Source organism: Eschrichtius robustus, chromosome 10 (genome assembly GCF_028021215.1).
Source record: "Eschrichtius robustus isolate mEscRob2 chromosome 10, mEscRob2.pri, whole genome shotgun sequence".
Taxonomy (NCBI): domain Eukaryota; kingdom Metazoa; phylum Chordata; class Mammalia; order Artiodactyla; family Eschrichtiidae; genus Eschrichtius; species Eschrichtius robustus.
This window is the reverse complement of record NC_090833.1, coordinates 37,386,538-37,411,623: the sequence shown is the minus strand read 5'-3', so window position 1 is coordinate 37,411,623 and position 25,086 is coordinate 37,386,538. Positions and strand designations below refer to the sequence as shown.

Sequence of the window (25,086 nt, the reverse complement as noted above, 5' to 3'; positions counted from 1 at the left end):
CAGTTTCAGAAGTGCCCACAAATGTTTTAAAACAATGGAACCAGTTAGGTGGCATCAGAGCCTAGCATATATTTTAAGTGTCTAGATGGTGGGTCCTTTTTTACTGCCTTGTCAGTAGACCCCAGTGAGAGAGAGGAGAAGCATCTTCACCAAGAATTAACCACTATTCCACAGTTAAGATGATGATTTGTTCTAATACAGGTTAGTATTTCTGTCTCACAGCTACTTTGTTATATTTATTGTTCCTTTCGCTGAGGGTGGTCCTGAGGCAGCTCAAGGAACAAGATCATAGCAGGACAAGGGCTCTGCCTTTTTTCTTAGCACTTTGATGTAGTCTAGGAATGGGAAAGCCTTCCAAAATACTTAATGGAGCAGGAACAGTTTGCAGGAACAAAATTCTGCCCTAAGGATGCTATGTAGAACCCTCAAGGGAGACTGGTGGTCTTGAGAGGTAGGGGGAGAGGGTTACTCCACACCTCTCTGCATGGTTTCTATGTTAGTCATTGACTTAGGGCCCTTGCCATTGCTGCTGGTATCCTGATCCCTGACTGTCCCAATGAGCTGCCTCATCAGGTGAGTGGAAAAGTGGGAAGAAAAAGAGGGAACAGATGAAAAGCTAAAAGGACTTGTCATTTTAGGAATTTTTTTCACGTTGGATATTCAGGACTATGCTGTTTTAGTGGCTTGAATCACTAGATAAGTATAGGCACGAATACAACAAACCTTTTAATTTTAGGTATTTGGCAGTTTTGCCTTGAGCACTGTCATCTTGTGGCCTGGGCTTATTTTTAAGGAACATTCTTTTCTCTGTTACAAGTTTTCCCGAGGAGAGTGCATCTTCGCCATTTACCCAAGCCAGAGCGCACTGGATCCGAGCAGTTACCAAGGTTCGACTCCAGCTGCAGGAGGTAGGAAATCTGTTGTTCTGGTTCTAGATGGGACAGTTTTTCCTTTGAAATTGGGAGACATATGGTGCTGAAGAAGCAGTCAGTGATTAGTCATCTTACAGTGTGCTTCTGGGAATGCATGACAAGTAAGCTAGAGCCTTAAGAGATGGGCAGGTAGCCATTGGCTTCCCTCTATGCTGATTAATGGAAATCAAGTAGACCTAGTGGGTTAAGAGCCTGAAAGTAAAATTAAATGCTATTTTCAGTACCATTATCACCTGTGAGGCCATTTTATTTTGAGTTTAGGATAGAAGACTATTTCAAGGCCTCTTAGGATTAGTTGTTGTTTCCCTTGGCCAGCCAGTTCAAGTACCACTGGCTGACCTTTACAGGGCCAGAAATTTTATTCAGAAATTTAGTGTTCAGAAATTTCTACGGGCTCCCCTAATTTAAGGCCCCAAACATCAACACATTAATATCTAAAACAGTGTAAAAAAGTAAAAATAGAAATATTTTTCATTTGCAGCGTTGCAAGTTTGAAGTGTCCTTATCTGTGTGTCAGTAGTCACTTTTCAGGCAGAAAGGAGGTTTTTATTTTATTTATTTATTTATTTATTTTAACATCTTTATTGGAGTATAATTGCTTTACAATGTTGTGTTAGTGAAAGGAGATTTTTAAATGATGACAGGTGGCTGTCGGTAGTATAATACCTGGCAGATACTAAAAATGCAAGCATGCTCACATGTGTAAACACACTTAAAAAGTAATTTATTTTGAAATAATTTCAAACTTAGAAAAAAGTTGCGAAAATAGTAAAGAACTCCTATATCCTCCTCACCAGATGCCTCAGTTGTTGACATTTTACAACATTTTTGCTTCATCGCCCTCCATCCATTATGATTAATCTTTTTTCTGAACCATTTGAGAGAAGGTTGGAGGCATGATGTTCTCCTGTTTGTATTTTCCAAAAACAAGGCTACTCTCCAGTATAACTACAATATAACTATCCAAATCAAGAAATCAACAATGACAATACTGTCATCAAGTCCCCATGCAGATTTTGCCAACTGTCTCAACAATGTCTCTTTTCTGGTCCAGGATGCAATCCGGGCTGACATGTTGCATTTAGCAGTCATATCTCTTAATCTCCCTTAATCTGGAACAGTTCCTCAGTCTTTCGCATCTTCAACAGATAGTACAGGCCTTTCATTCAGTAACATATTCTTCATTTTGGGTCCATCCAATGTTTCCTCATGTCTAGACTCAGGCCATACTTTCTTGGCAGGGATTACACAAAAATGATGTTGGACTCATTTTAGTGAACTGCATCAGAAAGTACATGTTGTCAAACTGTCCTACCCCCTGTAATGTTAACTTTAATCACCTAGTTAAGGGACTTCCCTGGCAGTCCAGTGGTTAAGACTCCGTGCTCCCAATGCAGGGGGCACTGATTTGATCCCTGGTCGGGGAACTAAGATCCCGCATGCCACACGGCATAGCCAAAAAAAAAATCACCTAGTTATGTTTGTATCAGCCAGGTTTCTCCACTGTTCCGACACCATTTTTCCTTTTGTAATTGGTAAGTGTTTTGTGGTACAATACTCTGAGACCATGCCAGTATCTTGTTCCTCATCAAATCTCCATGTACAGGCTAAGTATCCATGTATGACTCCTGTCTGAATCTACCACCACTAATGGTGGTTGCCAAATGGTAACTTTCTATTTCCATTATCCTTTCTACATTCATTAGTTGGCATACTACTATAAGGAAGAGATTTCCCATCAATTTTTTATTTCTAACTTTTCAGTGTAAGGGTCATAATTCTTATAATGAAGGAAAGTAAAATAACTTCCATGTAGAAGAAAAGTTCTGAATGAGAAAAACAAGAATATATTGGAGCAGTTTTTTATGACTTTTTAAGAGGCAGTTCAGAGTCTCTCAAAAAGAATAGCTAAAAACAGTTGCCAAAGCTTGGAATCATTTAGAGAAAAGCATGGTTTATTTAAGAGTAACCAAAAACCACTGCAACTTAATTGAATACCAGAACAACAGTAAATATATTCTTAACACAGGTCATGTAACTGGAAGTTGATTAGATGTGCCCAAGAGGAGGAAGATAAGCCAGAGTTTAAAGAAGGATCTGATAGCACTTTAAGATAGAGGCAGAAGCATACCATTTATACTTAAGATGAGATTTGCTGACAGATTGATTGAGGTTGTGAGACAGTAAGAAGTTAAGTATGGCACCAAGAATTTTTTTTTTTCTGAGTAATTGGAAGTTCCACCTATCTGCCCTAAGATAATTTTTGTTAGTTTCTTATTATTATAGAATTTCCTTATGTAGGTGTAAGTAAATATGAATGTATTTTCTAATCCCCCCCCCTTTTTTTAGAAACAAAAAGATGGTATACTATACACACTGGGAACATCTTGCCTTTTCACTTGGAGATTCTTCCATATTAGCTCTAAGAGAATTTTTTTCTTTTTAAACAGGTGCATAATATTTCACTGTATGAATGTACTGCAAGTATTTAACTAGTCTTCTGTTGATGTTCATTTGGTTGTTTCTGGTCATTTGCTGTAATAAACCATGTTGCAAATGATTACCTTTTACATATGTCATTTTGCTTGCGTGCAAGTATATCTGAGGGGATATGCATTTGTAATTTTAGTAAATACTGCTCGCCATTTATCAGTGGCTTAAAACAACAAAGGTTTATTTTGCTCATGCTGCTTATCATCCTGTATGTTGAGGAGTTCTGCTTCAAGTTATCTTCTCTGCAACCCAGGCTAAGGGATCAGCCAGCTTCTAGAACATTGCCAATATTGGTGATAGAGGGAAAGAAAAAATAACAAATGAAAGAGAACATAGGAGATTGCATTCTGGCTCTTAAAACTTCTGCCCCAAAGACACAGTATGTCACTTTTGCTCACATTTCCCTGGCTAAAGCAAATTATATAACCATGTCTAACTTCAAGCAAGTGGTACAGTATACCTTGAAATAGATAGGGAAGGATATTTGTGAAAAGCGTTAATGACTATCCTAAAGGGTATCTGCCTTCCACCAACATATACTCTTTTTTTTTTTTAAACATCTTTATTGGAGTATAATTGCTTTACAATGTTGTGTTAGTTTCTGCTGTATAACAAGGTGAATCAGTTAGCATTCAAAGTGAATATGTTAGCATTCGGTATTTGTTTTTCTCTCTCTGACTTACTTCACTCTGTATGACAGACTCTAGATCCATCCAACTCACTACAAATAACTCAATTTCATTTCTTTTTATGGCTGAGTAATATTCCATTATATATATGTGCCACATCTTATGTATCCATTCATCTGTTGATGGACACTTAGGTTGCTTCCATGTCCTGGCTATTGTAAATAGAGCTGCAATGAACATTGGGGTTCATTGGGGTTTTGAACTATGGTTTTCTCAGGGTATATGCCCAGTAGTGGGATTGCTGGGTCTTATGGTAGTTCTATTTTTAGTTTTTTTTCTTTTTTTCTTGGACTTTTTATTATTTATTTTTATTTATTTTTTGGCTGCACTGGGTCTTTGTTGCTGCGCACAGTCTTTCTCTAGTTGAGGCAGGTGGGGGTTACTCTTCGTTGCGGTGCACAGGCTTCTCATTGCGGTGGCTTCTCTTGTTGCGGAGCATGGGCTCTAGGTGTGTGGGCTTCAGTAGTTGTGGCTCGTGGGCTCAGTAGTTGTGGCTTGCAGGCTCTAGAGCGCAGGCTCAGTAGTTGTGGCGCACGGGCTTAGTTGCTCCGCGGCATGTGGGATCTTCCCAGACCAGGGCTTGAACCCCTGTCCCTTGCACTGCCAGGTGGATTCTTAACCACTGCGCCACCAGGGAAGTCCTATTTTTAGTTTTCTAAGGAACCTCCGTACTGTTCTCCATAGTGGCTGTATCAATTTACATTCCCACCAACAGTGAAAGAGGGTTCCCTTTTCTCCACACCCTCTCCAGCATTTATTGTTTGTAGATTTTTTGATGATGGCCATTCTGACTGGTGTGAGGTGATACCTCATTGTAGTTTTGATTTACATTTCTCTAATAATTAATGATGTTGAGCATCCTTTCATGTGTTTGTTGGCAATCTGTATATCTTCTTTGGAGAAATGTCTGTTTAGGTCTTCTGCCCATTTTTGGATCGGGTTGTTTGTTTTTTTGATATTGAGCTGCATGAGCTGCGTGTATATTTTGGAGATTAATCCTTTGTCAGTTGCTTCATTTGCAAATATTTTCTCCCATCCTGAGGGTTGTCTTTTTGTCTTCTTTATGGTTTCCTTTCCTGTGCAAAAGCTTTTAAGTTTCATTAGGTCCCATTTGTTTATTTTTGTTTTTATTTCCATTTCTCTAGGAGGTGGGTCAAAAAGGATCTTGCTGTGATTTATGTCATAGAGTGTTCTGCCTCTGTTTTCCTCTAAGAGTTTGATAGTGTCTGGCCTTACATTTAGGTCTTTAATCCATTTTGAGTTTATTTTTGTGTATGGTGTTAGGGAGTGTTCTAATTTCATTCTTTGACACGTAGCTGTCCAGTTTTCCAAGCACCACTTATTGAAGAGGCTGTCTTTTCTCCGCTGTATACTCTTGCCTCCTTTATCAAAGATAAGGTTGCCATATGTGTGTGGGTTTATCTCTGGGCTTTCTATCCTGTTCCATTGATCTATATTTCTGTTTTTGTGCCAGTACCATCACCAATGTATACTCTTACTAGTAATGTCATGAGGGTACTTTTTTCTTCCCGGACGCACCAGTAGAGTGACTTGTTAAGCTTTTGGATTTTTGCTTGTCTTCTAGGCAATGGTGTCTCAGTAGAGTTTAAATTTGCATATCTTATTATTGGTAAAGTTAAGCATGTTTCATATAAATAAAGGCTATTACTTTTCTGTGAACAGTCTATTTATATTCTTTGCCCATTTTTCTATTGAGCTTTTGATTCCTAGGAGCTTTTTACTGTTTTAGGGAAATTAATTCTTGCCTGTGGTGTGAGCTGCTAATATTTTTTTCTCAGTGTACCATTATAATAAAGTTTTTTGACCTTAATAAGCCACATTTTCCTAATGCAGAAAATGGGGAGAAAATAGTACCTTTCTCTTAGGATTGTAAATTGTCTAGTAGAACTATGATTTTAAAAGAGGAAAGTAAAAAAAAAAAAAAAATATATATATATATATATATATATATACTTCAATTACTGCACAGTGTCTTCATGATATAATAAAACCTTTTGATCTAGCTCAGTTGGACTCACGATGTGGTCCATGGACAAGCCCAGTCCAGGAACTGTTTGGTTCTAGTCTCTGATGAAATAAGTGCTGAAGTTGAAAGGGAGCATTTAGAGGCAATTTGGATTGCCATGACATCAAGCACATGATCACTGGCCTTGTCTCACTGAATGGGGTATAGACCAAAAATATCAGTCCATGACATATTAGGAATAAAAAACCAGATCCTTCGCAAAAAGAATTTGAAAGGCACTGATACAGACCCTATATGCCTTTCCAGTTTTACTTTTTTCTGCTACTCTGTTTAGTCAACACTTCCAACATGTAAAATTTTTTGTTCAAAGCACTCGCTGTTTCCATGTATGGAATATACTCTTTTTCCTTCTCCACATAGCTAACTTTTCATTCACATCTTTTAAATCCAGTCAGGTGTCAGTTTTTTGGGTAAAGCTTCCAGACTCTGTGCATACAGTAGTCCCTCGCTGTATCCATGGTTTCGCTTTGTGCAGTTTCAGTTACCTGTAGTCAACCCCAGTGCAAAAATATTAAATGGAAAGTTCCAGAAATAAACAATTCTTTTTTTAAAAAAATATTTATTTTTAGGCTGCACTGGGTCTTAGTTGCAGCACACGGGATCTTAGTTGTGGCATTCGGACTTCTTAGTTGCAGCATGCGTGATCCAGTTCCCCGATCAGGGATCGAACCCAGGCCCCCTGCATTGGGAGCATGGAGTCTTACCCCACTGGACCACCAGGGAAGTCCCCAGAAATAAACAGTTTTTAAGTTTTAAGTTGAATGCAGTTCTGAGTAGTGTGATAAAATCTTGTGCTGTCCTACTCCATGTCACCCTGGATGTGAATCATCCCTTTGTCTAGCCCATTAAACACTTATTAGCCATCTCAGTTCTCAGATCGACTGTCATGAGATGGCAGTGCTTATGATCAAGTAACCCTTATTTTACTTAATAATGGCCCCAGGGCTTCCCTGGTGGCGCAGTGGATAAGAATCTGCCTGCCAATGCAGGGGACACAGGTTCGATCCCTGGTCCGGGAAGATCCCACATGCCGCGGAGCAACTAAGCCCGTGCGCCACAACTACTGAGCCTGCACTCTAGAGCCTGTGAGCCACAACTACTGAAGCCCACGTGCCTAGAGCCCGTGCTCTGCAACAAGAGAAGCCACTGCAATGAGAAGCCCGTGCACCGCAACGAAGAGTAGCCCCTGCTCGCTGCAAGTAGAGAAAGCCCGCGTGCAGCAACGAAGACCCAATACAGTCAAAAATAAATGAAAAAAAAAAAAAAATAATGGCCCCAAAGTGCAAGAGTGATGATGCTGGCAATTCATTTTGGTTTTTTTACCTTTCCTCTTTTTTTTTTTTTAATTAATTTTTCCACTGGAGTATAGTTGACTTACAATGTTGTGCTAGTTTCTGCTCTACAGCAAAGTACAGCCATACATACACATATATGCACTCTCTTTTAGACTCCATTCCCATATAGGTCATTACAGAGCACCGAATAGAGTTCCCTGTGCTATACAGTAGGTTCTTACTAGTTATCTTTTATGTATAGTGTGTGTATATGTCTGGCAATTCATATATACGAAAGAGAAGCTGTAAAGTGCTTCCTTTAAGTGAAATGGTGAAAGTTATTGATTTAATAAGGAAAGAAAAAAATCACATGCTGAAGTTGCTAAGATCTATAGTAAGGATGAATCTTCTATCCATGAAATTGCAAAAAAGGAAAAAGAAATTCATGCTAATTTTGCTGTCATACCTCAAACTGAAAGAGTTATGGCCACATTTTAAGTGCTTAGTTAAAATGGAAAAAGCGTTACGTTTTTACAATAAGGTATTTTGTGAGGGAGAGAGAGACCACATTCACATAACTTTTATTACAGTATACAATTGACCCTTGAACAAAACAGGTTTGAACTTCACGGGTCCACTTATATGTGGGTTTTTTAAAATAAACACTACAGTTCTACGCAATCTCTGGTTGGTTGAATCTGCAGATGCAGAACCTTGAATACTGAAGGCCAGCTATGGGACCTGAGCATCCTTGGATTTTGGTATTCATGGTGGGTCCTAGAACCAATCCTCTGTGGATACTGAGGGACAACTCTAGCGTTACAGTTGTTCTATCTTATTAATTATTGTTGTTAATCTCTAACTCTGCATAATTTATAAGCTAAACTTTATCATATGTATACATATATGCAGGCATCCACTGGGGGGTCTTGGAACATAGTCCCAGGATAAGGGGAGACTACTGTACTTTTGCTAAATTGGCATTTAATGGAGTTACTTGTTTACTGTTACATCTTTCCTGTGTACTTGTAAGATCCTTGAACGCCAGGGCTATGGTTTTTATTGCTGGTGTTCTAGAGCCCAATATAGAACCTGGCAGAGTGTTTAGCCAATCTTTTATGGATGCTTAAGACGTCAGAAAAGCCCATTAGCATTTCCACAGAAGTCTCCGTGTACTTCTTTATCTTCTCTTAATTAATTCTTTAAACAAAGTTTCCCAAGGCCTAGCACCTAAAGCCAATAGCAACAAAATATTAACTATTAACATTAGCTATGTTGTATAATTTATATATACATTAATATAAAGTTACTGAATTTGGACAATACTGTGTGTGGACTTAGAATTCTTCTCACTTAGGCATTGTTTTGTGAGCTTTATTCTGGGTTATTACATATTTTTTGAAAGCATGATTTAATGATTATTAATAGATTACAATATTCCATCATGTATCGATAGATGTTCCTTAACAATTCCTCTTATTTCTTTACTGTTATAAATAATATTATGATGAGTATCGTTATGCATAAGTTTCTTTTCATTTCTGATTATTTCTTTAACTTAGCTTTCTCAAAGTAGATTCAAATAAATTGCTGAGTTTAAAAGTATATACCTTTTATGGATGGACCTAGAGTCTGTCATACAGAGTGAAGTAAGTCAGAAAGAGAAAAACAAATACCATATGCTAACACATATATATGGAATCTAAAAAAAAAAAGAAGAAGCTTGTGAAGAACCTAGGGGCAGGAATAAAGGCACAGACATAGAGAATAGACTTGAGGACACGGGGAGGGGGAAGGGGAAGCTGGGACGAAGTGAGAGAGTGGCATGGACATATATACACTACCAAATGTAAAATAGATAGCTAGTGGGAAGCAGCCACATAGCACAGGGAGATCAGCTCGGTGCTCTCTGACCACCTAGAGGGGTGGGATAGGGAGACTGGGAGGGAGATGCAAGAGAAAGGAGATATGGGGATATATGTATATGTATAGCTGATTCACTTTGTTATAAAGCAGAAACTAACGCACCATTGTAAAGCAATTATATTCCAATAAAGATGTTAAAAAAAAAAACTATATACCTTTTAAAGCCTTGTGATAAACTTCTACATGTGTCTTCAGAAAGGTTTTTCCAATTTATACTTTCAATATTTAAATGTCTTGCACCAACACTGGGTATTATCGTTTTAGAAATTTTTTGCAAATTTGGCAGAAGGATGGTATCCCATTGTTTTAATTTGCATTTCTTTGATTATTTGTGATTTGAATATTTCCCATAAGTTTATAAGTCATTAATACTTCTTTAGCTGATAGTGCATTCAATAGACTTTGAGTAAGTGCCGTACGAACGTAGCTACCCTTATGCCATTCCTGTATGATTGTCAGCAACTTAAGGGAAGAGGTCATATAGGTCATCTCTGTATCTGGACTGGCTGAGTACCTGGCCATATGTCCTTAATGAGTGTCTGACATTGCTAATGCTGTTGAGGTAGTAATGTTGGTAGTGTGGGTGGAATGGATGTGATTCTGTACCTTATTTGGCTTAGCTGCAGAAAAATCTGGGGGAGGAGGTGAGACTTTTTAGCTCTAGAAACAGAGACTGCAGTGGCAGCAGGTGGGTGGGTGTTCCAGGTGGAAGGGACAGTGAAGGAGAAGGCACGGAGGTAGGACATGAAGAAGCCTTGACAGAAGCTCTTAGGTTGCTAAAGAAAGCTGACGGAGGAGAGTCAGTAAGAAGAGATGGAACTGAGCAAATAGATTAGAAGTACGTGTTTACTACCAAATGTAAAATAGATAGCTAGCGGGAAGGAGCCGCATAGCACAGAGAGATCAGCTCAGTGCTTTGTGACCACCTAGAGGGGTGGGATAGGGAGGGTGGGAGGGAGACGCAAGAGGGAGGGGATATGGGGATGTATGTATATGTATAGCTGATTCACTTTGTTATACAGCAGAAACTAACACACCATTGTAAAGCAATTATACTCCAATAAAGATGTTAAAAAAAAAAAAGTACGTGTTTAAATGGAGCCATCCCAGGAGAGCCAAGATTGCAGCCAGTTAGCTTGAGAGATGGATCAGCATTTTCTCAAGAAAGATCATTAAGATAGAACGAATCAGCCATCTCGCGCAAGTTCTGTTCTTACTTGTGACTCTCTCCCAGGCAGAGATGTCCATCTTGTGCTATTATTGAAGCCCTAAAAAATGGATTCCCCTTGGGAAAATAAGGGAGGGCCCTTGAGGACCCCATGTCTTAGGCTTAGTTGCACAAGGAAAGCAATCTTTCTATAATTTTAAACTCCAGGATTTTGCTCTGATCATGGCTGCCTGTCTTAACTTCTACTACCTCAGCTCATTGCCCTTGTGGAGACCACAGTTATCCCTCCTTTTTCTTACGGTCTCTCAGCCTTTTCCCTAACCATTGCTACTGTAACACTTTAAAAAAAAAAAAAAACACTAAAGAATGATTCGAATAAGTAAGAAATGTAAAAATATAAAATTATATAAAAAAGATGTATAATGCAAAGTTTCCTTCCTACTTCAGACTCCAGGCCTCTAGTCCCCCCCTCCCCCATCTCATTGTTACCTGTGTCTTATGAATCAGTCCAGAGGTAAACTGTGCATTTATAAGCAATGTGTGTATGCACATGCGTGCGTGTGTATATTATACACATTGTCTTTCACCTTTTATTCTTTTACTGCTACATCTTGGAGATTTTTCCTTATTACAAATAGAGCTACTGCATTTTTTTAATAGCTGCATAGTACTTCCTTCTGTAGATGTATTATAATTTGTACACTCTGTTCTCTATTGATGGATCTTTAAGTTGTTTCTAATATTTTGCTACTACCACAGTGTTGCGATACAAATCCTGTAGTAAGCCCCAATACTTTCAGACCTCTCTTAACCACAGTTTTTAGCATCCCACTTCAAACTTTATGGTAAGCCCTACCTAAGGAAAGGCCCTACTACTGTTTCACAAACCAGACAGACCTCTCTTGGACAAGAGCCCTCTGGGCCCCTTCTGTCCTTTGGCAAACCTTGGAGTCCTTACCTGATATCTGAGACCAGAACAGATACATTTTCCACTGGCTGAAACATGGCAGTTCGCTAAAACCGTTTTGTATGAAGACTATGCCTTTTTTTAAAGCCCCATGTATTTCTGGGTCAGGAGTAAGGCTTGGTTTTCTCTGGCTCTCTCTGCCACTTTGAGGCCATTACTAGATCCTTGCATAAGCTGTTCGCACACCCACCTTCGTTGTTGAAATTAGATCCCAACTTTTGCATAACTCCCTGTTCACTCACTGAAAACTTTAGTATGTACATCACAGTTTTCCTTCTAATCTCAATTACTTTCCATAGTCTTCGTGGTTATCATCATCATCATCACAGTAATCACATTATTTTTTTATTATTTATTTATTTTATTTTTGGCTGTGTTGGGGCTTTGTTGCTGTGCGTGGGCTTTCTCTAGTTGCGGCGAGCGGGGGCTACTCTTCCTTGTGGTGCACGGGCTTCTCATTGCAGTGGCTTCTCTTGTTGTGGAGCACAGGCTCTAAGCATGCGGGCTTCAGTAGTTGTGGCACATGGGCTCTAGAGAGCAGGCTCAGTAGTTGTGGGGCACGGGCTTAGTTGCTCCGCGGCATGTTAGATCTTCCCGGACCAGGGCTTGAACCAGTGTCCCCTGCATTGGCAGGCAGATTCTTAACCACTGCGCCACCAGGGAAGCCCAGTAATCACATTATTGAATACTATTATTGTCAGTGCTTTACATGTATTACCCAACTGAATTCCTACAATAATTCTATGAATTAGGCTTATGTTATTAGGCCCATTTTATAGATTAAGAAACTGAGGTTTAGAAAGATAGAAACTTGTCCAGGGTCACCTAGCTGGCAAGAGTTAGAACCAGATTCAACTCTAGACCTATTTAACTGCAGAGCCTATGTTCTTAACACTACTATCTACCACCATAATCTTAGAACCCTGTTTTTCAAAGCGTGTTTCTCAGGACTCCAGTTTCTAGAAATGTTAATAGATTCTTTATCATGTGATAAAGAGTTTCATGGTGAAAGAAATGTGGAAAACATTGAGTTCCAGTAGAGTGCAACACCAACAGATTGCTTTATCAAAGGACTTCTCAGAAACTTAAAAATATTTAGGCTTCTTTTGTTTCTTCAAGAGGGGAATAAAAAATGCACAGCATTAAACTTTTTTGACTATGAAACTCTGTTTCGGAAAAGCATCCTGTAGGAATCATTTTCCAAGGAATGCGCTTTAGGAAAGTCTGTCTCAGATTATTTCATTGTCAATTCATTAAAACTATGTTTGTGAAGGTCAGTCAGTGAGCTCATCGCTACCTAATCCTGTGATTGTTTTTAAGTCTTTATCTTATTGGACCTTGCTGCAATATTTGACACTCCTGCACACTCCTTGTTTTAACATCTAAGAAACCATCCCCAGTGCTCATCTTCTCTGATGTCTCTTTAATTTTCCTTTTCTGAATTCTCTCTTTGCTCCCTTCTTAAATGTCTGTGGGGAAATTGACAATATCACCTGAGCCTCTGAGGCAATAAGAAGTTGTTTGTTTTTATAGGGTGTGGGAGAAGCTTGCCCAGTTGGTTAGTAATAAAAGCATGCTCTTGAGCTGCCAGTTCTTGCTATAGCCTGATAGTCTCAGCCCCTCCTTTTCTGTTCTTCTAATATACAAATCTAGCTCAGTCTTTGGCACTTAACTGTTTTGGTAAAAACTAAAATCTTAGGCAGAAAGAAGTTCCAGAGATGAAGCTGAGTGGGTAGTAATGATGATATCCTTAAGAAATTAAGATTTAAGTGTTCTTTTACACATGAAGAATAGCCCTCTACCTTTCCTACCCCCATCGGCACTGAACAGAGCAGAAATACCCAGAAAGGACTCAAATGATCCTTCTGCTCATGAGCTCCATGTCTGTTAGGCAGCAGGCCAGAGCAGGGATGAAAGCTGAGATTGGCTTAGTTCTCTTTCTCTAAAGCCACCAGCTGGATGGAATGTTCCTTCTCCTCTATCCCAAAGGCTCTCTACAAAGGAAAGGAAAACACCAGGGTGCCTGGCTTCTGGTTCTGAATTATCTCCTTTCTTCCCCTGCCTTTTAAATTCCCTATGCCACCAAAACCCTGATTTTACCTTTTTTACCTTTTATGGGCTGAGTTGTCCCCCGCTCCCTGCCTCCTATGTTAAAAGTCGTAACACCCCGTATCTTAGAATGTGATTGTATTTAGAGATAGGGCCTTTAAAGAGGTAATTATGATACATTGAGATAATTTGGATGAAAAATCCAAATTACATACTGAAATCTGACTGGTGTCCTTGTAAGAAGAGATTAGGACACACACATACACAGAGGAAAGGTCATGTGAAGACACAGAGAGAAGATGGCCACCTATATAAGCCAAGGAGAGAGGCCTTAGAAGAAACCAACCTTGCTAACACCTTGGTCTTGGACTTCTAGCCAACAGAATTGTAAGAATAAATTTCTGTTCCTTAAACCACCAGTCTGTAGTATTATGTTATGGCAGCCCTAGCAAATGAATACTTTACAAGGCAGAAGGGGGAAGAAGATGGCACAGAAGCTTCAGTGTTTCTCACGTGTGAGTCTTTATTTCCCGAGGTCTAGTTGGTGGGAAATGTGTTCTCTAGGCTGGTATATGCAGACCCATTCATGATGCCCAGTGTCTTTTGTATTCATTTACTCTTATCCCTATTACTAATAAAATTTAGGGCTCAACTAGAAATAGAAAGAGCTGGGTTCTTGCAGTAGCTTAGTCTCAAAATCTGAGAGAACTTGAATAAAGCACTTCCTATTTCTTAGTCTCCTTAGCTATAAAATTAGGGATAATGACTGTCCCCTCTCACAGAGTTTTGGTGAGATCATAGAAAAATGCATTTTTGAGGGCAAAGCTCTATAAACAATTGCTTAAGTCACCAGTGGGCCTCTTATTACAGAAGTGTTGGTTTTCAGGGCTTTCTCATGACCTTCTTAGCCTAGGCCTTAGCGACCTGCCAAAGGTGTTTCTGATCACAGCTGGAGCCTTTGCTGCTGAGTGGGAACCCAGTGAAACTGCTTCTGATGGTTAAAGTGGCAAGGAGCCAGTGCCATGGGATTTCAGGCTTTTACAGGGATCTAGACTACCAGATGGCATGGGGGTTCCTGGGAAAACTTGCCATGTGGATCACTCAGATGAGGCTATCTATATACTGGTGCTTCTCTGGGACCTGCGAGGAAAATGTCAGTGGAGTGCCTTGCCTGAGGAGTCTAGGGGAGCAGGCCAAAGGCTACCCTGGGCACTGTGGGAATATTTTTCAAGAGCTGCTTTTGTGTACTTGTCAGGAGAAATGCTTAACATTTCTCAGGTTCCCCACCCCCTCTGAAATATTCTGAACACGTTTATGGCCTGGATCTGGGTATTTATCTGTGATTGGTCTTCTATAATCCTTAGATCCCATTCTAGGCTGTGACTGAACTTTGTGAATTATAAGACATCACATCTGGGACTGGAATTTGGGGCAGCTTGTTTGAAGGGGTGGAGTTTGGCTCCGGTTTCTGAGGAGCATATCAGAACATTTCTGAGAAATGCCGTGATATCATTAGCCTAGCTAGAGTCCTAGGAGGGTGTCAGATACCAGCAGCAGGCCTTAGCTCCAGCTGGCAGTATTTTCTGGACAGTGTCAATAAAGGGAGGTACTTTGTAAACTTTTATGGAATAAGTCTGATTGATACCTCTGTACAAAATTACTTGCTTCCAAATAACAAGTAAAGCAGCCCTTCTTGCTTTCTCCTACTTTCTTTGACTCTTGCTGCTTATGTGACCACACAGTGATTGGGAACATTTGATCCTGGCTGTGAAGGAATTCTTGCTCTGTAAGGGAAAATTCTTTTGCCAAAGTTATCCAAAAGGAAGCAGCTAATATAATTATTCCATTTTAAATCAAGCCAGCTAATAAGTGGGTACCACTGGGTGCTGTTGCGCCATTTGCAAGACATTTTCTTATCATTTGTGAGCTTGTAGGCCAGAGAGTAGATAGAAGTAATTAACAGTTAAATATTTAAACACTTTTTTTCATCACTTTTCTTCAGTCTTCATGCTCATTTTTCTCTGCAGCATTCCACAATGTTTTTGAAACTCCCTACTTGTAGCTTCCTATTTTCTTGGGTTCTTCCAGTTCTTCCTTCCTCTCTTACCTTGCCTGTCTCCTTTCCTGTCTGTCTCTGTCTCTTCTTTCTACAGAAAGCATCTCTTTTCATCTCAAATCTGCATTTCCTCAGCCTCTAATCCAGAGTCATTAATTGACGTACATTAATGGAACTACCGTATGGCTGGTACTGTGCCTGATCCTGGCCTCTGTGCTAGGCAGCCAGTAGACTTCCAACTAGCCTTTCTAAGCAGATGATTCCCAAATATATACTTCTGACCCTCCCTTTTTTCCTTAGGTTCTACCCTTCATTCTAGTTATCTACTAGTTATTGTCACCACAATTTCCCAGTGTTTGAAACTTCCTTCCTGGGCCTATTCCTCTTCCTTTGTTCTCTGTTTGTATGAAAGTCACCATCATTCTGCCAGTCACCCACTCAGAATTATGGTGTCATTCTTCCTTCTCTCTTGCCTCCCACATTAGATCGTTTGCCAGATCTTGCTCTTTTTCTCTCTGTGATTTCTTTTATCAGTCTCCTCTTTGTTCCTCTCTGCATTCAGGCCCTCTTTACTGCTTAGACTATAGTGTATTAGTCTTCCAGTGGGTTCCTTGCTTTTATTTATTTTTCTTGGAATCCATTGTGTATACCACTATCAGATTTATCTTCCTGAATCAGAGCACTAGTCATGGCTACCACTTATGCTCAGGGTTCAACTTAGATGTTACATCCTTTGAAGTCTTCCGGAAAGTCCCCAGGTAGAGTTAGATACTCATTTTTCTATCTTTCTATAGCATTTCATATACAGTCAATTTTAGTGTTTATCACACTGTCCTGGAATTGTGTGAGCATTTGCCCTCAAGATTATGTATTTCTTAAAAGAGTATCTACTACATGATTCCTTTTATATTAAGTTCAGAAACAGGCAAAAGTAATCTGTGGTGTCAAACTTGAGGATACTGCTTATTTTGGGGTGAGGGGGTTGGTAGTAACTAGATATAAGTGCAGTGGCTTCTGGAATTCTGATGATGTTCTGTCCTTGATCTGAATTCTGTTTACGTTAATATACTTTTGATTTGTGTACTTTTCTGTATGTATGTTATAATTCAATAAATAACTTAAATAAAAGCTAGATGAAAAGAGCATGGAAATACAGAATAGGGACTGTGCCTACTTAACTTTATATCCCTGATGCCTGGCATCCAGCAAGTCTTAACAGATATGTGAGTGAGTGAATAAGTGAATGATTGAATGAATGAATGAAAGTTTTTTCCCCCCTCAAAAAACATTAATTTTTCTTTTCACTGGTAGTTAAATTATAGTTTCAACTTTTTAGCTTGGCATCCATGACCAACCATGATTTGGCCCAACCTACTTTTCTAACCTTTGTTAACCCAGAGGCCACATTATACAGTTGAAAGAAGCTGAGCCTTGGAATCAGAAAGAGCCTGAATTTGAAATATGGCTCCACCACTTACTAGCTGTGTAACCTTAGGTTTAGGCAGGTTACTGAGTATCTTAGAAACTTAGTTTTCTCATCTCTGAATTGGATATTATTTGCCTCAGTGGATAGATATGGATTAAATAAGATAACACATATAGAGCAAGACCTGGCATGTTGTTAACATTCAGTATATGTTAGTTTCCCTTCCTTTCCAGCATCACACCTTCCTTTTTGTCCTTTTCATATCTTTGCTCATCCTGTATCGTCTGCCTTTTCTTCTCTTCAGTTTCCACATATCCAAATATTATTTATCCTTCAGGATCAAGCTCAGCTATCACCTCTTTCACAGATTGTTCCCTGATTCTCTTCCAAACCAACACCTTGAACGATGAAAATATTTTCTCTTACAAATTCTCATACATTTCACCTGGGTCTCTTATGATACATATTAGTCACTCATGCTAACCTTTAGGAGTTGCAAAGGCTGCCCTCTCACTCCAGGCCCAAAGAATAGGCACTCCAATTGTAATGCTGAAGGAATAAACTGGCAGTTGGAGTAAACTGGGGCATGAAAAGGCAGGTTGAGAAAACTGACTTGGGCCTTTGATATTCTTTTTAGTACCTCCTCCTGCACAGGGAGAAATTCAGATGTCTAGTCAAGGATGTGGACCCAGGAGCAAAGGGTCAAGTTGCAAACTGCTTGACTTGTCTTTTGAATTGTTCTTCTGTTCAAGATGTCCTTATGGCCCAGCCTGATTTATCAAGGTAGGAGGCCTTGCAGGAGTTTGAGTCTGAAGCCTTAAGAATTAAGAGTGAATATTCACCTGGAGTATCTTCTCTGTTTAATATGCCTTGAGGGACTAGTACATTTAGGTAAAAAAAGAGTTCAGTGATTCAGAGATCCTATTCCTGGCCACTTATTTTCTTGTTACTTCTGCTTTCTACTTGCATTGTCCTTGCATATATGTAGGCTTTAACTCCTTTCCTAGATTGCACTTGAGGTCAGGAACTAATTACAATCCCTAGCATAGCTTCTGATACTTAGACAGTCAAGCAAAGTTTGTGGGAAGATTGCTTAAAAGTATGAAGTGATATTACAAGGCCGTAAGTAATTGGTTGCAAAGGGAATGATAAATGCTTATAACAAAATAGTTGTCATAAGACTTTAAAGTGAGGAGCAAGCTCTTTGAGTTAAGACCGTCAGAGAAGTCTTGTCAGAGGAATTCCCAGAGGGTGCTAAGTCAACAATTGTTATTAAATATCAGGAAATGTTCAAGAAATAAAGTAATAGCTTAGAAAGATGGAAATCAAGGGGTAACTTGCTTCCTGTGTTTACAAACATATGTCATTAAGGAGATCCATGACTCCTTGTAACTGGCAAGTTGTGTTCTTTCCATAAACAATGCAGCGGAGATTTACCACCATTCCAAAACAGGCACGTCCTGAAGTACAGTCACAGTGTATAAAATAAGACATCTTGAAGCCAAAAGGAAGAGGTAAGTTGTAACAAATAATCTTCCCCATTTCTGTAGGCTTCTGTTTCCCTTTGCTGGTTGTCATCTTCAAGCATGCTAGGGAAATGTGTTTATTTGGTCCACACCTGAGGACATTCAGACATAAATAGCCAAAGATGACAAGTTAGGAAGGGCATTCTGGATGAAAACCAACATCCTGGAGTATTTCTTATAACAAGTGAGATCAAAGCTGTTGACTGGTTTCTACCCAAAATACTCTTCCTTTTTGGCTTTTGCAATATCTCTCCCTCCAAGTCCTTTTCTTATTTCTGACAGCTCCATCTTTGTTTCCCTTACAGCATTTCTTTTCCTCTGCTTGCCCCTTAAAACTTGGTGATTCCCAGGGTTCTGTTTTCAACCTCATGCTCTTCTCTAGATAATCTCACCCATGTTTTTACCCATACACTGTTGAGTCCCAAATTTCTTTCTCTACCTCAGTCCTCTTTCCTGAGCTCCAGACTTACGACAAGGTGCCCATGGATATTGTCACCAGAATTTTCACAGGCACGTGATGCCGTATGTTCAAACTGTGCTCATTGTTTTTTCTTTCTCCTCCATCTCCTTTCATGTGTCCTTTATCAGTACATGGTACTATCAGTCACCCAAGCACAAGCTCTAACACTCCTCATAATATGGGTATAACAGTGCTTCATATCATAACATTTCCTCCATTAGGTTATGAACTCCCTAACGGCAAGGATTATATCTTTTCATCGTGCCTGGTATTACGCTTAGGTACTTAATAAGTATTAATTCTATTATTTATTTTTAAAAATTTTTTGGTAGAATTGTATTAGTAATGTTCAAAGATACTGTATTAATTTGCTAGGGCTGCCATAACAACGTACCACAAACTGGATGGCTTACACAACAGAAATTTATTGTCTCAAAGTTCTGGAAGCCAGAAGTCCAAAATCAAGGTATTAGCAGGGTTAGTTTCTTCTGAGGACCGTGAGGGAAGAATCTACTCCAGTTCTCTCTCCTTAGTTTGTAAATGGTCTTCTTCTTCCTGTGTCTCTTCATACTGTTTTTCCTCTATGCCTATCTCTATATCCAAATTTCCTTTTTTATAAAGATACCAGTCATATTGGCTAGGGCCCACCTTAATGACCTCACTTTAACGTGATTACATCTGTAAAGACCCTGTCTCCAAACAAGGTCACATTCTGAGGTACTGAGGATTAGGACTTCAACACATGGATTTTGGAAAACATAGTTCAACCCATAACAGACACCAAAGCAGTTTTTACTGTTTTGGTTCCAAGTCTTGCTTTCTGACAAGCACTTGATGAGGTTTTTAGCATCCTCACCATACTGGTTTTTACTCTCTGATAGCACTCTAAACAGGGTCATATGGAAAGAAGAAGAATGGGATGGCACATTCAGTGAGTGTAAGGAATTTGGTTTGACCAAACTTAGGGTATCAGGGTGCTTTGGATCCCTCTAGACATGGACAGGTCAAGAAAGAACTTTGATCATATGCCAAGGAGTGAGCATGGGCTTTTTTCTGAGAGCAGTCACAGAAGGATTTTAAGAAAATGAGTGACAAAAATCTATCTACATTTTAGAGATATCCCTCTAACAAATTGTCAAGAATGGATTGGGAATAGGGAGGGGTGAGAGGGAGGTGGTTCTGGAGGAATAGAGACTAGGTTGAATATTTTACAGCAACTGGAGTGAGAAATAATGAAGCATAGACTAAGGGTTGTAGAGAAAGGGACAGATTTTATAGGTAGGAAGGTAAAATAGATTAGTCTTGGTGACACGAGATAGGGGGACAAAGGGTTTTGCAGGGGATTCTGTCATTGGGTGGAGAATTAGAATATAGGGGTTCCAAGGATCTTGTGTCTGAGCAGAGAGGTCATCTCTGTTTGTGATTGGTGTGGGTGAGCTGGCAGCCTAGGGCTCCAGTGCCAACACCAACAACAGGCTTTCCCTTGGCATTCCTTGCTTTCAGGCTAAATCTAGCTCTTTCTCTCTCCTGACTTACCTAGTTGAGTACTTCCCTTTCTCCCCTATGCTTCCCTGTTAATCTGTCAGAGATCCCCAACTAAGATTAGGTCTCCCTTAAGTTTTCTCTTCCCCCTTTGCACATTAACTAGTTTCCTATAACTCAGTGCCTCATGCCAGATATTTCTGAATATATGGAGAATCCTACAGGGAAAAACCCTCCTCTTTGGGGTCCCTTCATTGAGTCCCAAGACCCTTGAGATTTGTATGTTGGCTAGGGACATTTTTTTTTTTAAGATTTATTTATTTAATTTATTTTTGACTGTGTCGGGTCTTTCATTGCATGTCCTGCGGCATGCAGGATCTTTCATTGCAGCGCATGTGCTCTTCGTTGTGGTGCGCGGGCTTCTCTCTAGTTGTGGCGTGCGGGTTTTCTCTCTCTAGTTGTGGCGCGCAGGCTCCAGGGCGTGTGGGCTCTGTAGTTTGTGGCATGAGGGCTATAGTTGAGGCATGCGAGCTCAGTAGTTGTGGCACGTGGGCTGAGTTGCCCCACGGCATGTGGGATCTTAGTTCCCTGACCAGGGATCGAGCCCACGTCCCCTGTGTTGTAAGGCGGATTCTTTATCACTGGACTACCGGGGAAGTGGCTAGGGACATATTTTGAAAAGCTTATAGAAATAGGGGCCTACAGCAAGAGAATTTTCCAGAATTGGGTTCACTCTAAGGTATATCTCAGAACAAGCCACAAAGAGCTGAAGGGGATATCTGATCAATATTAAGCCAGTTAGAACATAGTCTCTTTTTAGTACAAGAGGTTCACTTCCCCATGAAAAGTCAAATTTTGGGTTCCTGTTAGAGAATCCTCAGCCTGTGGTCCCTTGGCTTCCTTGGGGTATAGAGATCGAGGCAGGCTCAGTGCACTTTGTGGATTGCACTGGGACATATAGAAGCAGATACTAGTTCAGCACCAGTCTTAGTCCTAAATCTGGGAGCTATGACTTTGACTAGGTTTATGTAAGAGGACAGTGGACATGTAAACTGCTTGGCTTATATGAGTTTTTGATCATTTGCTCCTCGAATGGAAATGGGGCCACAAGCTTTGGAGGTATAGGCTGGAAACCTAACTGTTCAGCTGGGCAGTCCTGAAGAGTTTATCAGCTCTTTAGATTCACGATTTTGCTATCAGGGATGGTGCTTGACCTGATTATAGAGCTGAAGTTTGTCAGCAGTTTGTGACTCCTTAGGCCTGCCTTGCAGCTTGTCAAGTCTGATTTAGGCTGTGTAGCAGCTACGTCTTAGCACATCAGTAAAGTGAGCCCATCTCTGCCAGGTTCCTCACTCCCCTGGGGGGGCATGTTTCTGAAGGAAGAAGGAAAACCACCTCCCGTTGCCCATCATTCTCTGCTGCATGTAATTTCTGAGTAGTTTATAGAGGATGTAATTCTACAGGAGGGAAAAAAGACTTTCCTTTGCCACCAGAACAAACTGTTTTCCTCATGAAACAGATCCCAGCTGTGTGACCATATACCGGCCTGTTCGTGTGCTTCTGGCTTTACTTAGTGGTAGAGAAGGAAGCATCACAAGCTTACTCCTGCATAAGTCAGACTTGGGTTCCACCTATCCTTTGCACCTTGCATATGTGATTGTTAACACTGGAAGAAAAGGTAGGCACCTGCTGGTTCTGACCCAGCCACTCTCTGGCAGTGACACCTGAAAGGCAGGCCAGGTTTGGAGCAGGCACATTCTTTGCTTCAGAACCAGTTGTATCTGGGCCCAGCAAGACCTAGATTGGTTTGTATGAGAGGAGAGAATTGTGATTGGTGAGCCCCTCCTCTAGTATCCTTGTGACACCACTCAGATGCTTTAGCTGAAGATGAATTTTGTGCACCAGGTGGTCTTCCGACTAACCCACCCATTTGGTTCCCCTTTAGAGCTCCTGCAGCTCTGAACCTTCCCACAACTCTGCGTGAGTGTCAGTATCTCATGTTGAATTTCCATCTTGACTCATCTGTCTCTAGGCTAAGATCCCTGCAAAGATTTAAATTGGGAACCAGACCTTGAGAATGTCTGTTCAGAGCATTTCACAGCTTCTGGATAGTGCCTTTTCCTTCTTAACCCAATCTGTTTTTCTAATTCTGCCCAGCCAGCTCTTGAACAGCCCTGCTTTGAGGAAGCTTCCCAGCTAATGTGGGTGCTTGTGCTAATTCTTACCTCTATAATGCACCCCCATCCTTTTGGCCTGCCCAGGATTCCCAAGAGACAGATCCACTGTGACAAGGGAGCTGCAGTTTGCTCACATGGCTCAGGAAACAGAAATTGCGTCTATCCCAAAAGACTAGTCCACTAAGGAGGTCTGATTGTCCTTTGGTCATATGATGTCTGGCACTCTCTGTGCTCTGTTGAACAGTGACAGAAGGAGCCCTGCTTTTTTACTGAGTTTACAGTGACTGCTATTTACCACTTTCCCACTTATGCCCCTTCTTTCTTTTGCTGAAACATGGGAAGGTGGAAAGATACAAAGGTAATTTGTGGTCAGAGCCATATGAGGGCTCTTGTGAAGTTTGAAGACTGGAACTAGAGATAGCTGATTTGTTGTGCCTCGTGTCCTAAACACGTTTTCTCTGTCTGAGCCTTTGTTTTTCTGGAAAACCCAAACTGCTTAGAAGATGAACTGAATGTGTTTGAGTAAGCAGATGGACAAGACAGTCACATTAGCCTCGGTTATAGCCTCTGGAGGTCCTAGCCAGGTCCTGGAGCCACTGGTGGATGAGGCAGGAAGAAGTAGGTTCTTTGGGCAATGTCCTACCTCTGAGGATCTTTCCCAGTCTTGAGAATTTGATCTTCTCTTGAGTCTAGGAAGCTCAGACCCAAACCTGGTCATGACAGCCACTGCTCTGAGCTCTTTCTGAGTGGCTGCAGAGTTGGGGGAGGGAATTCTGATTTAATCAGTCTTCCCTATATTTCTTGTTTTAAACCCTTTACCTCTTTCTCCTGGCTGAAATATGTGAGGAGCTTCACAGTAAATTTGCAGTGACTTCCACTGAAATTTGACAGTTTTCAGGGGGTTTTTTTCTTTCTGTATTTAGATGTGGTTATGGTTGCACTGTCAGCCCTTATCCCTTCTGTCATCCAGCCAGCTCCCGACTGGGTTAGGAGGTATTTGCTTTGCTGTCAGTGTTGGCTGCATAATGAGGTGGATGGTTAAGAAATGGGTTGTGTAGTGTCTCTTGGAATCTAAATTTTTTTCCTTGGTTGAGGGGGAAGCAATGTTATTGGAAGAAGGCAGTAGGGAGGCAAATGTTGGCTCTGGATTCAACGCTTTCTCCTCAGGATCTTGGATAAGCCAAGGAAATCATTCTTAATTTAAAAGCTTGTTTTATCTACCATGTAGGGCTGCCTGTTCTGTAATGACAGATTCCAGGGTGGCCCCCATAGACCACTTGATTCCTGGCTAACAGGGTCTTGTTCCATTGTGCATTGTCATGAGGAATGTTGCAGGGCAGCAGAAGTAGCGAGAGCCTGGTTTGGGCCTGATGGGTGAATCAAACTTGCCCACGTGATGTTAGCCTGAGGAAGAGGAGGGGGGCTTATCTTATTAGATCAGGCTCAGAGGAGGTAGAATAGGAATGGCTTCACTGGACTGTTGCTGGCTGACTGAAGCCCTATATTGAGAAGAATTCTGAGGTTCTCTGGGCTCAAACAGTGTTTTTCCTGTCCAGTGGTTGCAGAGTAGAAAGAGGTATCATATATTTCATGTTTTTGTCAATGCTCCAGGGCTTCAAGGGTCCCTGGCTTATGTTTGGCATTATGTTGCAATGAACAACTTGAGTGCTCTTTGAAGATAAGGATATTCAATTTCCTGATGAAATTCAACTAGAATTTCCTGATAATTCAACTAGAATTGTTGAGTTATTAGGAATTAGGGCCACATGAGAACCACCTGACCAACCAGTCTCCAGGGAGGTGGGGCTGCAACTGGCAAAGGACTGGGAAATTTGGGACTATGAAACCAGGGTCTTGAACTGTACGTAGCTTTAGCTCAATATGATATTACTTTAGGTTACTTAGTTCCTAATTCTGTATTCGAAAACATTCTGTGGTCCTGACTTCTGCAGTAGAAGGTCTTCCTCAGCCCACCCAGCTTCCTCTACTTCTGTCTAATCATTGCCTTGGCATAGCCTAAGGGAGTTCTCGTTTTCCACTTGGTTCTCTTGCTGTGGCTGTTCAGGAAGAACTGGACTAGGTACCTACTTTGAGAACCTGGTGTTGTTTGATGTTAACTGCCCTTGGTACTTTACCTGTTCTCCAGCTTTGCCAAATGCGGACAGTACATTATATATATACAAAAACAAAACGAAAAACCAAAAGGCAACCAAACCAAAAAACCTAGAGCTTGTCTCAGTAGAAGGGACGACTCCCTTTGTATTATGCTCTGGCTGTTTCTTGCTGTGTTCTGTCTTCCCTCTGAGATTGGGAGCTCCTCAGAGTGTAGGGCTCTGTGTTATGTCTCTTTATATCCTATAGCCCAGACATGAGAGAGGTGGATAGGCAGAGGAAAAGAAAGGAGGGGGGAGAAG

At 40.6% G+C, this 25,086-nt stretch overlaps 1 protein-coding gene across 2 annotated transcripts in view; it reads left to right on the top strand.

Moving 5' to 3' along the window:
* Positions 1 to 25,086, top strand: part of UNC13B (unc-13 homolog B) — a 233,920-nt gene that overhangs the window by 140,985 nt on the left and 67,849 nt on the right. For both annotated transcript variants that reach the window (XM_068551975.1, XM_068551974.1), the window contains one exon: positions 818 to 908. In XM_068551975.1, the coding sequence (XP_068408076.1) occupies positions 818 to 908 (91 nt within the window). The remainder of the gene's footprint in view (positions 1 to 817; positions 909 to 25,086) is intronic.